This window comes from Daucus carota, chromosome 7 (genome assembly GCF_001625215.2).
Source record: "Daucus carota subsp. sativus chromosome 7, DH1 v3.0, whole genome shotgun sequence".
Classification (NCBI taxonomy): Eukaryota; Viridiplantae; Streptophyta; class Magnoliopsida; order Apiales; family Apiaceae; genus Daucus; species Daucus carota.
The window spans coordinates 14,442,391-14,454,594 of NC_030387.2; the positions used below are offsets into that span (position 1 = coordinate 14,442,391).

General features: G+C 34.3%; 2 protein-coding genes across 2 annotated transcripts; one reads left to right on the plus strand and one right to left on the minus strand.

The window, feature by feature from the left end:
* Positions 1–848: 848 nt before the first annotated feature.
* On the minus strand, positions 849–5,683 carry LOC108192298 (uncharacterized). The gene is made up of 8 exons (XM_064081886.1): positions 5,407–5,683; positions 3,576–4,072; positions 3,387–3,459; positions 3,203–3,283; positions 3,009–3,072; positions 2,124–2,211; positions 1,952–2,036; positions 849–1,224 (listed from the first exon to the last, which is right to left on the minus strand). Exons 1-8 carry the CDS (start codon positions 5,491–5,493, stop codon positions 1,186–1,188), a joined length of 1,014 nt encoding a protein of 337 aa, XP_063937956.1. The 5' UTR covers positions 5,494–5,683; the 3' UTR covers positions 849–1,185.
* A 3,236-nt stretch (positions 5,684–8,919) lies between these two features.
* On the plus strand, positions 8,920–10,479 carry LOC108196784 (plasmodesmata-located protein 2). Its single transcript, XM_017364220.2, has 3 exons — positions 8,920–9,975; positions 10,071–10,184; positions 10,269–10,479. The coding sequence occupies exons 1-3, from the start codon at positions 9,180–9,182 to the stop codon at positions 10,274–10,276; spliced, it is 918 nt and encodes a 305-aa protein (XP_017219709.1). The 5' UTR covers positions 8,920–9,179; the 3' UTR covers positions 10,277–10,479.
* The last annotated feature ends 1,725 nt before the right edge of the window (positions 10,480–12,204 follow it).

Below are 12,204 nucleotides of genomic sequence, written 5' to 3' on the forward strand. Positions count from 1 at the left end.
GGTAGTGATTAAGATGACAGAAAAGATTAAATACCCAATGGGCATGGAACTATGAATGAAAAGTTGTACGGTTGTATCGCGAAATTTTATTAGGTTCTTGACGATGTAATGAGACTGTATTACGTGAAATTACAGTATACTAGAATCACGTTCTTATTAATCAAGTAAAATATCAAGATACTAGAATCTCATTCTAATTGATTGCATGAAATCTATTAATCGGGTGAAATCTTATTGTACTCAATATTAATATCCTGATATTTAACTACAGGGCATGATCCCTGTATGTCAAAATACTTTGAATTCCATGCATTTAATCATTGAAGTATTGAACCAGGTCAAGTTGCATGGAGTACACAAAATATAGAATATTGGAGTTCGAGTCATAATTTTTTAATCTAAAAATCATAAATAATATCTTTGATTATTCAAATTTATATATAATTTATCATTTATAAGTAGTTTTAGACATAATCATCAGTTAATCATTAATATCTTTTTACTGTAATACGCATTAAGATTATTGTTCTGCTTGTGAGTTATATTTAACTTTGCAAGGAAACAAGAACTGAAAATATGAAAACTTTAGCTCCAACGAGACCTGCAATTTCTTCCTCATCGAGGCCAAATCTCCTGTAATGTAGTCTTTAACATTTTAGTGGAGGAGCCGGACAGGTACTCATTTCAATTCTTTTATCATCAATATTATAATATTCTTAACTATTTTTTGGCATTTTAAGTTGCAATTGTCAATCTAAAATTATACTTATGGTTTGAAGTTTGCCGTGTAACATGGCTTTGTTCTACTAGTTTGTAAATGAAAATAGTACTAATTTGGGACCTTCGAGTACAACTGTCTCAAATATTGTATCAGGTCACAAACGATAGCCGCATATTTTGTCTTCACGACAAATAATATGAATAGCAGTAGTAGTTCCCAGGCATATTCTTTCAAAACAATTAATTGAAAAGCTTCATGAATTTTCTACTTTTTAGTGTAAAGCTAAATATTTATCAACACAAATGAAAAGCTATGTTGATATAAGTTGCAACTATGCTAATCGATTCATCCTAGGGACGGTAACAGAGTCCCCATACCAGAAGATAGCACAAAAGAATCTATAATTGCGATGCTGCAACTTGCAAGTTGCCACATCCTTTACTTCCAATTTGCATCCTTTCATTCTAGTTTGTGTACTGAGAAGTATGTGTAAAACCCCATAGCTGCAAACGGAGGAAAAGGAGTAACAGGATATGATATCAGATACAAGTTGTGTAACCTTTCAAACAATTAAAAACTAAAATAAAGTTACAAGTTATGTAGCACAAATTATCAACGTGCCTAAAATTCTACTCGGTACTTGAGCTAGTTGACATAGCTTATTTACCTCTTCTAATAAGCCAACATATCCACCGATTTAGATTTATTCTTTTTCTCAAGGTCAGGTCACTACAGTCTGGGGGATGCAATGTGACTAAAGGAAGATAATTGTGCAGAGAAGCTTGAGCTCAAATATAGTTATCACTAACATAAATCATTAACATCTTTCAACTGTAAGAAGCATTAAGATTATTGCCCCCCCCCCCCCCCCCCCCCCCCAAAAAAAAAAAAAAAAAATAAAAATAAAATAAAATCATGTCATAAACATGAGCTTCACCCCATTCATCTTGGACATTTGCAATTCTTGATCACCTGAACCATAATTAAATAAAAAAAAAAATTCTATTGACAAAATCCCTTCTATATGTAGGCTCTATATATGTACACAATATTTTCATCTAGCAAAAAAAAATCAGTTTGGTAATATATGTAAAAGCCTAACCCATCATTTTAGAGAAATTTTGTTCCTTTATAGCTTTTCCTTGCTTATATCTTTGCTTTATCTATCTTCATTCTTCATCAAGTAATATCAAAACCAAAACTAGCTATAATATTTGCTTGAAGGCCCACCTCAACATTCTTTAGTTCAAATTCTTGATTATGAGCCAAGCATTGGTTTCCAAACGTGTCACAAGGTCCACTAGTTCCAGACAACCTATTCAAAAGAACAAATTTAAAACTACCAAGACCATAAGAGTGAATGAAATAGATACACTAATTGCTGCTGGGGAGAGAAACTTACAGATCACCATCAAGCCGTAAAGCAAATTCTCCGCCCCCTCCAAGTGCCAACAAGTCATTCAAACACAAGTAGAAATATCGGTTGGCACCTACATACATAGGTTAGCACACTATTAGCATAGTAAAACTACCAACTCTGTCTATGATTATTATAAATAGATGTAAATGTATGTCAGTACGAGTGTACACACACACACACATGATACATGTATGTCTGTATATGTAAGCACACACAATTGTAGAGATACATAAACAAAAAGGGGCATTGGCATCTTCGAAAGCAAGATCTCAGGCATCATGCTTAGATTGACACGAGTAGGGACATAAATTCAAGCAATATATTCAAGAATATTATCACATACTTCATCTTAATTTTTAATTCGATAAGATCTTAGATAACTGTCCCTATTCTACCCCGCTGTACAATATTACCACAGCAAATATATTTCACTTAAAGAAAACCTGTCTTAGTATATATTATTATGACAGGGAGTACACCTAGAAACCTTACAAGACTTTCTGAATGGAAGTTAGCTTATGCAGCCCCTATGTGACCTGAAGGTACAAACTCTAAAATATCTTGTTTGCCTCTACATTTTTTATTATTTATGTTTTCACTTATTTTCCCTCACCCTCACATCAAGCGAAGTGGCAGCCATCTTGCTTTTCACCATAACTATCCAAAACTAACCATCAAAATTCCACTGCCATTTTATCTTCAGCAAAATCAGAGAAGTATACGAACATTCAATGAAGGGCAATAGAAGTTTCTACGAAATTGCAACGGGGTTTTCACTATTTATTACAGCTTAATGCTTTACGTATAATAGTATCAACACAAACAAAAATTACATAGGAACAGGAAGTGAATTTGCTAGGAACTTACCAGTAGGCCTGAATAATCTTGGCTCCCCATATATAGTCGTGAATACAAAGGTCTGATTTGTCCCCTGTCAATCATTTAATGAGGAGTTAGTTTAACATTGTTTTGAATTGCAGTACTAATATAAGAGGAAAATACAAATGATACTGATAATACTTATGTCCAATAGTCACTTTACTTTTTCAAAACCAGCTTACTTGATACTTTCTTTTGGCAGTAGGTCTTAGGGGGCCCTCGAGCAGCCCACCAAATACAGCTCCTTGCCTATCTCCAGTGATCTATTTGTAAAACACAGTATACTCATACAATTAACAGGACAGACAGAAAATTTAATGAAACAGGGAAGTAATCATCCAGTGAATGGAGTAGAAGTGAGCATACTAGCAAACATGGACCAGGAATATCAGCACTCTTGCGTATCAGTGTGCGAAGTGATATACCATCTTTTGCCGTGCTGCCCTTCATGTAAAGTAATAAAACTAAATCAAGTTCATATGTAAAACAATTTTTTTTTTTAAAGAAGCAACTCCAATAACTTTATAATATCAAACAACTTCAAACCAATTTTACCTGTACAATAAGACCCATTCACAACCTTTGACTATATTTGGAAGGGCTGACTGGAAAAAATCATATAAATTAACAGAGAGGAAAAGGGACTCCTGAGTGAGTTTGGGCATGGACTTCTCAGAAAAGCGTTGATCAGTAGCATCCTCAAAAGTATCAGAATCACTAGTGCTCCTTCTGGAGCTTTGATCCTCATTACCTGCTGGAGTAACAAAGTATTCTTCGTTGAGTGCTTGGCCCATCACAGATCCCTTCCCCTTTTCGTTGTACTGTCCAGTTAGAGTTCGCTCATTCTCAAACTTATATTCACATTCCTCATATTTTTCAGATGGTATTTTTTCTGGTGAAAATTTTTTACTTTTCCATCGAACAGGTTGCGATTGAATTGGCTTAATGTCATGGTGCTGCTTGTTCGATCGGAAACCATTTAAACTTGTTGAAGGAAGAATAGAAGAAAATATAGAAGACAAGGACTTTCCCTCCTTTTTATTATGTGTAGCCTACACAAGTGAAAAGTTGCAGTACAAAATTTATCATGCCATGCCATAGAAATATATATATCAATATCAACATCTAATTATCTAATTTACTAAATATCAAGAAAAATGAAATAAAAGGATATCTTGTTAACTAGTTTGGATAAAACCATTGCGACAAACCACACATAAACCTAGAGGTAAAATTAATATTTCACTGGCTCTAGAACGGTCAAATCTAAACTCAACCTAGAATCCTAAGAGGATCAGGTGTAATGGACTACAAAATTTGTCAATATATTAGTTTAAGAACGCGCGAGGTGATTAGGGGACCTAGAAAAAGCAGAGCTAAGTCATGAAGTGGTCTGAGGCGCCGAAAGAGTGCGCCTTTGGGTTCCGAGCCCTGAGTTCCAAATCTACCATTATTATCTCTCTTCATGAAGTACAATGTCTAGGCTGGCACCGGATTCTGTGCTGGCATCGGCGATGGTGATGGTTCACTAAGACCTCAACAAATAAATACAAATCCCAACTCACTTCCCACAAACCAATTTGCTAAACTTCCGCATAACGGTATAATGCCAATTTATGGCATGTATATACTTATAAAGCGTTGCTTGCCTTGATACAAATTTCAGGCTTTGATATAAAAAATGAAATGGATCAGTTTTCAGTTAAAACAGACCTGGAACTGCCTCTACAACACTGATTACAAGTTGCTATGTCCAGGTGGAGTGTTAAGGTTAGGACTATATATAGGTGGCACAACAGAGACTTAGCTGCACAAGCATAGCAAAACAATGTTGCTTTGGTACCTTGTAAACTCCTGCACAGCTCGTAACAAGGCTGTGGAATTGAGAACTCCACTAATGTTTTGCATTATTTTCATCTTTAATTTGTTCTATCGAACTTATGTTTAAATGTGTTATATTACCTAAGTACTTTATCTAAACCATTTCATGTGAACTCAATTTAAACATTTTTTACAAGATAACAAAAGAATTTTGTTGCACTTTCACACTATATAAACTAAGGTTTATACCAGAGCAAAACTTCATATAATTTAAAATATCCAACTCGAATTCAGCAATGCATAATCAACCCACACGCCAACATTCTATGCATAAGTATTGCCCCAAGCCTAGCTGAAATTATGAAATCTACAAGCAGGAATCAAACACCAACCAAAGCACAGATAATAATACCCAAAATTGCCAGATCTCATATCAACTCCAAGCATTAGGTAAATAAATTCACACCTCACAAATGATCAAGACAAAAAGCAAGCTAAAAGAACATGAAAATGAGGCAACATTGAATCAAAGTACATCAAGTATAAGACATGAATATAGAAGTACCTGGGGCTCAAGGGGTGTTGAAGAAGAAGAGGAGGATGAGAGGAGATGAGAGAGCTTGTCAGATACTTTGTCTTTAAACGAGTACATGGGTAACCCTCCACCAACAAAGATCACGGCTTTAAGATCAGATTCAATCGAAATCGCAAACCCAGATAGATATATAAACAAGATTCAAATTTCCAAAACAAATAAAATTGATTCAAGAACAAAGAGGTCAAGCCACCGGATTCTACTTTCTTCCACCTTTTTTTTTTCTTTTGTCGCTAAATTTCACCCTGATTTTCTATGTAATTTGTAAGCTAAAAATGTGTATGGCGAGTAAAACAGTGTAACCGGATCCGAAAATAGAAATTTTGAATTATTTTTAAATAAAATAAAATATTTGAACAATAATACTGTTATATTCTATTTTTAAATTATTAATACAATATTTTTATAAGAATTGAAGTTGATTACAGTGTGTGGTAATTACAATTCTTTATATGAATTAAAGTTGATTACAGTGTGTGGTAATTACAATTTTTTGTCGGATCCTGTTTCTTGACAACCGCGTGTCAGTAAGGGTTATTTAACACACTGTATGGGGTCCTATTTCTTGACAACCGTGTGTCAGTAAAGATTATTTAACACATTGTACGGATTCAGATTCAATTTTTTTAAAAGTATCCGTTATAAATATCCGTGAAATAGAAGTTTTGCTTTCCGTGGAATGAGAGTTTTCTTTTCCGCGGATATGGATATTTTGAAACAAAAATTGGATCCGAAAATATCAGGATAATGCTTTTGCTAACATCACCCTTCTTTATTCAGGATAATGCTTCCTTGCATTCTAGTACTCCTAACTCGAAGATGACCACCTCCATCTCGGACAGCACTGAGCACACCATCCCCACCGGGCTAACCGCAAAGTATAGACCTACACAATGTAAAGCCTCAGTCGACTTAACAATGTAAATCGCAACTTGCGTATACGGCACATGTCCAGTAATAGAATCTCTTACATTTTTATTTTTTTTTTGGATTTTTTCCTTTCTTTTTTCGTTACGAATCATAGCTGTAAGATCTCTCGTTTCTCGAAAAATTTTCATTTAATTTTCTAAAGAGAAAAATTTTCATTTAATTTTCATTTATTGTGTTTTTAAAAACTTACCACCCAACTAATTTTTTTTTCTTTTTACTCACTAATGTTAGGTTTGGATTTTTTTTAGCCACCAACTTAGATTCGAATTTGATTACTAGACTTATGATAATTTTTTGTAGCATTATTTATAAATAGTGAAAGTATGTAATATTTTGATGATGTGTCGTATATTTATATCCTTATATTTAGCAATAATAATATAAAATGAGCCGATGAAAAATTAAAATCAGGAAAAATCGTAATTATAATTCTAAAAATTCAATAAATTATGAATATGAAATCAATGACTTCAAACAATTCACTTTCCTTATAGGATAAGGTGTAATTAAGTGATATGATACATCATCTTTCGCTATTAAAGTTTCAATCGACTAGCTCATTCTAAGATTCTCTTAAATTAATCTTCATAAATTTTAATAACTTTATCTTATTACAATTTTCAAGATAAATAAATAGGGAGAAGAAAACTTAATTTTCGATGATTGTACTATATAATACATCATTTTATGTTATTATCACTCCCTTCCTCCCTCTCATTAGTTTATAGTTTTTTCTATAGCTTAGCACATATTTTAAGACTCCTATAAAACATAATTTCATAACTTATTTTCGTGATTTTTTTTTTGTGTGTAAAAATTCAAACGCTGAATTTTTGTTAGGAAGAAAAAAAAATCAAATTATTTATGAAACTACATCTTTTAAAAGGTATAAAATGCGTGTAAAATTCTTTTATCCAAAGTAAACGAACTTGGAGAGATAAAAAGTACTGTGTGTGTGTCTATATATATATATATATATATATTGAGTCTTACTCCACTACAAACCATCTTATTCTACAAACTAAAAACTCAGCTGCAATATCACTAAATTCTGAATACAATATCACTAAAATTTTAAACAACCCCACCTCCACCTCCATCTTCTCTAACTCCACCTCCATCTTCCCCAGCTCCACCTCCACTTCCGGCAACTCCATGTCCGCCGCTCTCTCCACGATTGTCGCCGCCTGCGGCCCCATTCACGTCATCCAAACCTCAGTCCGCCTCCACCACCAACTTCCACCCAACTTTCACCTCTTCCACCACCTTCATCTCGACCTCTGCCGCCACCACCACCACCACCTTCACCTCCGCGCGCTATCTCATTCCTTACTTCTGCCATACCTCCACCTCGACCTCCACTTCCACCTCCGGCATCTCAACCCCACTCCCGCATCCTCCATGCCCCCGCCCACTCCATGTTCACCGCTTCCATCTCCACCACCGCCATCATCACTAGAATCAACAAACAAGAACAGATCTAGAGGTTTGCATCAAGTTCTGGAGATTTTAACGAATATCACTAATTTCTATAGCGAATATCACTAATTTCTAAAGCGAATATCACTAAAATATACAGCTAATATCACTAACTCGTACACCAGAATAGCTACGATTTCTGTAAGTATATCAATAGCAGGTGGCAGGCGTGACAGTCTGGCAGAAGTGGTGATGATGATGGTGAATTGGAAACAGTGACATGGGTGGAAGTGTCGGCAGAGATGTGGTAGCAGGGGTGGAGGAAGAGGAGAGAGACGAAGTGGGTTTGATGGAAGAGATAAGGTGGAGTTGTTGGGTTGTATAAAAGGAAAGGTTTTTAGTTTTTATTTTAAGATTGGTTTGTATTTGATCATGAGCCTATATATATATATATATATATATAAAGATACGGACATATTACAAATCATCAAAATACTAGAGACTACCACCATATTTTAATAATGCTACACATAAAAATGTAATGCTAATAATCAAATCCGAACCTAACTTCAGTGACAAATAAAAATTGAGTTTAACAATAGTGAGTAAAATAAAAAAATTATAGTTGAATGGTTAGTTTCTAAAAATGCAATAATTTTAGTGACAAAAAAATTATCATAATGTTAGTAATCAAATCCGAACCTAAGTTGGTGGCCAAAAAAAAATTCAAACATAATATTAGTGAGTAAAAGAAAAAAAAAATTGTTAGGTGATAAATTTCTAAAAACACAATAAGTTGAATGGCAAAAAAATCTATTTTCCTTTTTCTAAAATAAAATATCTTAACAATTTATTATTTATACTACGATTTGACTGAAAATCACCGATTTATTTAAAAAGTCTCAGGCAATTTTCTGATAAATTTGTATCAATAGATTAACTGATTTCAATTTCATATTTTTTTCAACCACCAACATTGAATTAAATATTGAACAATTTACTAAAACCAGGTCAAACTAGCAGCAGTGTTTACCTCAAGTCCTCAACCAACATTTTGTTCTCATTCTCTTCAATGAAGCAGTATAAATTTTTTAATACAATCAATAGTTCATCATTCCCCAAAAGCATGTAGTATTATTTTAACACTGCACATCTATTAGTACAGCAGTATTTTTATTTAGAAGCCTACCCTCCCAGCACATCCAAATGCAAAGTAAATCCCAAACACAAGAGAGGGCCAAAACCAAGGAACCTTTTTGAGTAAAGAGAATCAAGAAAAGCAACACAGCCCTCCATTCTTTACAAATATTTTAGTCCAAATACTCCTCAACACCCATCATAATCAAACCATGATTTGAAAATCTTGAAACAAAAAATAATCTAAGTTGCACAAAATGGGCTTACCCACAACACCCTTCCACATCTTCTCTCTTTTCTTGGTAATCTTTGCAAATCTTGAACTTTTAGCAGAAGCCAAATCTGCACCAGATTACAACACATTGGTATACAAAGGCTGTGCAAAACAATCTCTATCAGATCCAACTGGGATTTACTCCCAAGCCATTTCAACACTGTTTGGAACCCTTGTTTCACAATCTTCAAAAACAAGATTCTTTAAAACCACAACAGGAAGCTCTCAAACAACCATCACTGGTCTCTTCCAGTGCAGAGGAGATTTATCAAATGTGGACTGTTATAACTGTGTCAGTAGGCTCCCTATCCTCACTGACAAGCTTTGTGGCAAGCCTGTTGCTGCAAGAATCCAGCTTTTAGGGTGTTACATGATGTACCAAGTTGCTGGATTTGCTCAGATATCTGGGCTTGAACTCTTGTACAAGACTTGTGGAAGAACCAATGTGGGTGGGAGTGGATTTGAAGAGAGGAGGGATACAGCTTTTTCGACATTGGAAAGTGGAGTCACTAGTGGGAATGGATTTTATACAACTAGTTATGAGTCCATGTTTGTTTTAGGCCAATGTCAAGGAGATTTAGGGAGCTCAGATTGTGCTAGTTGTGTGAAAACTGCAGTTCAGAGAGCTCAAGTTGAATGCGGCAGCTCTAGTTCTGGACAAATCTATCTTCATATGTGCTTTATTACTTATGCTTATTATCCAAATGGGGTACCTAAAATGTCATCACCTTCTTCATCCTCATCTTCATCTCTATACAATCCTTCTTCCTCTTCATCAGGTAATCTTACTTATTTGTTATATACTAAGTTGGTTTTCGAGATTTCAGAACTAGTTAAAAAATCAATGGGGGTGTTTTTCTTATGATTAATGTAGATAGACAGCAAGATACAGGGAAGACAGTGGCAATTATATTAGGAGGGGCAGCAGGAGTGGGATTTCTAATTATATGTATGCTATTTGCTAGGAGTTTATTGAAGAAACATGATGGTAAGTGTATAAGAAATAATATTTACCTATGTATAATTTATTTCTTGGTGGCGGTGTTTATTTTTTTTTATTTTTTGTGTGCAGATTATTGATAAATGAGGGATGATTTTGGCAGAACATGATGTTCAATTTTGAGGTGGATTCTTTCCTTCATTTTCTTATTTATCCATAGAGGGGGGAAAGAATGAGATTGAAATGGGGATATGTATTGATGGTGGAGATTTGATTTGTGGGGATATGAAATGAGCAGAGATTGATATTGAAACAGAAATGGCAGAATGTATTTTTTTTGTTATTACAGAGTTAAACAAAGAGGAAGAAGTATAAGAATGAATAGTTGTGAAAAGGTAAAAAAAGAAATTGAAAAAGACCAACTAGTACTAATAAATGAAATTTGGCCTTCTATTTGTTCATTGCATGTGAGTGTTTTGTCTTGTTCTTTTTCAGATTTTCCCATCTTGAATTATTGCTCTTTCATACCACTCAAATTCCATTCTTTCTAGAAAACTAGGCACTGTTCTTGCATGTGTTAGACCTTTATTATATATTGGTTCCCATGTTAAATAATAATCACTCAATTAGTCAATTGTTACTTTTATGGAGCGCTGCAAAAAAGCATAAATCGTAATTAATCGGTGAAGTCATTAGTGATTAATCTGAATGATTAAGCAGAGTACCTTGTAACAATTAATTGGGTGATTAATCAGTTAAATCACCGATTCCTAGATTTTATGTATATATTACAGGAACTGATGAACATGATACTGGTACAACCAATATTAATCTGCATTATAAGGCAACAGTTAAAATCAAGGATTACAGTAGTGAAATACTGAAATATGCCAAAATGGAGAGTGGTAGTCTGGTAGATACATACATAAAAAGAAGACTGGAGGAACCTCTCCCTTTTTCTGATGTCTGCTAAATCAGTGGCTGCCAGTTGTCTTGCTTGTCTACTACATCCAAAATTTCACAGCTTGTTTCTGGTCCTACTTTACTGTTTTTTACACATACACATATTACAATCCATTTTAACATATGTATTGGTAAAAGAAAGAGATGTGTTAATTAGCACCAAAAAAATGAGATCCAAACAGATGTGTTCAAGCAGCTACTAAACTTAGAGAATGCAATGAATTTTTCATTTCCAAGTTGGTTAAAATAGTTCCTTGTGCTCAGGCATGTGATGGCTAACATAATTTTTATAAATTACTACTTTCATTGATGTAGACAATAGGTTTTAGATGTACAAGTACTTACACAGTACATGCCCTTGCTTATAAATTCTCATTTGATGCCTGTACTAGTACTGCGTTTTAAACAGTACCAGCTGCAAACCTGTTTGGCGGGGCTTATAACCCTGGCTTTAAGTCATTTTTTATTTTAAACTAAAAAATGTTTGTTTGTGTAATAAGTAAGAAGTGGGCTTAAAATTAAAAATGAGTCAGAAACTCAGTATTTTAAACCAAAACCAGAAAACAAATGAAAGTTATTGAAGTGCCAAGGAACGTGGTGATAACTACTGAACTCAGTAAAGCGGGAATGGATTCTGAAATACAAACTATAAATATATATAACCTCACCAGAAGTTGCAATGTGTATAATATCAGTACCTGTTTTGTGATTGCAATTTCCTTGGGATTTACATGGCCTTTGGTCCTCTGTCCTGCAAGTTAGCCACCAAATAAAGAATGTGAATCACAAACGAAGTAATTTTTGGGTACCTTATCCCCCAGTATCTACAGGTGAGCTTCTCGCAGTTTGCAAAACATACACACTTCAGATTCCTCAACTCATGAACACAATTTCTCAGCTCAAGAACCATCAAAACTCATAACATAATGATGTCTGGCAGTGTTATATAGACATTTATATTCAATAATGTTTGCAAACCCTATATTCAGAGATGACGTGAAGAAAAAACATTCTCAACCGAGCCTTTTCTTTTTTGCGCATCTGACCAACAATCTCCATGCCTCACATTAGCATATATTTCTCCCTTCCAATGTATCTCATCAGA

Excerpts from the sequence above, each read along its gene's own strand:
- LOC108192298 (XM_064081886.1), bottom strand. The coding sequence starts at position 5,493 with ATGTACTCGTTTAAAGACAAAGTATCTGACAAGCTCTCTCATCTCCTC. Across the intron at positions 2,212-3,008 it reads AAGATTATTCAGGCCTACTG|GTGCCAACCGATATTTCTAC; the intron begins GTAAGTTCCTAG and ends CTATGTATGTAG. Across the intron at positions 2,037-2,123 it reads TTACGGCTTGATGGTGATCT|GTTGTCTGGAACTAGTGGAC; the intron begins GTAAGTTTCTCT and ends TCTTTTGAATAG.
- LOC108196784 (XM_017364220.2), top strand. The coding sequence starts at position 9,180 with ATGGGCTTACCCACAACACCCTTCCACATCTTCTCTCTTTTCTTGGTA. Across the intron at positions 9,976-10,070 it reads TCCTTCTTCCTCTTCATCAG|ATAGACAGCAAGATACAGGG; the intron begins GTAATCTTACTT and ends TGATTAATGTAG.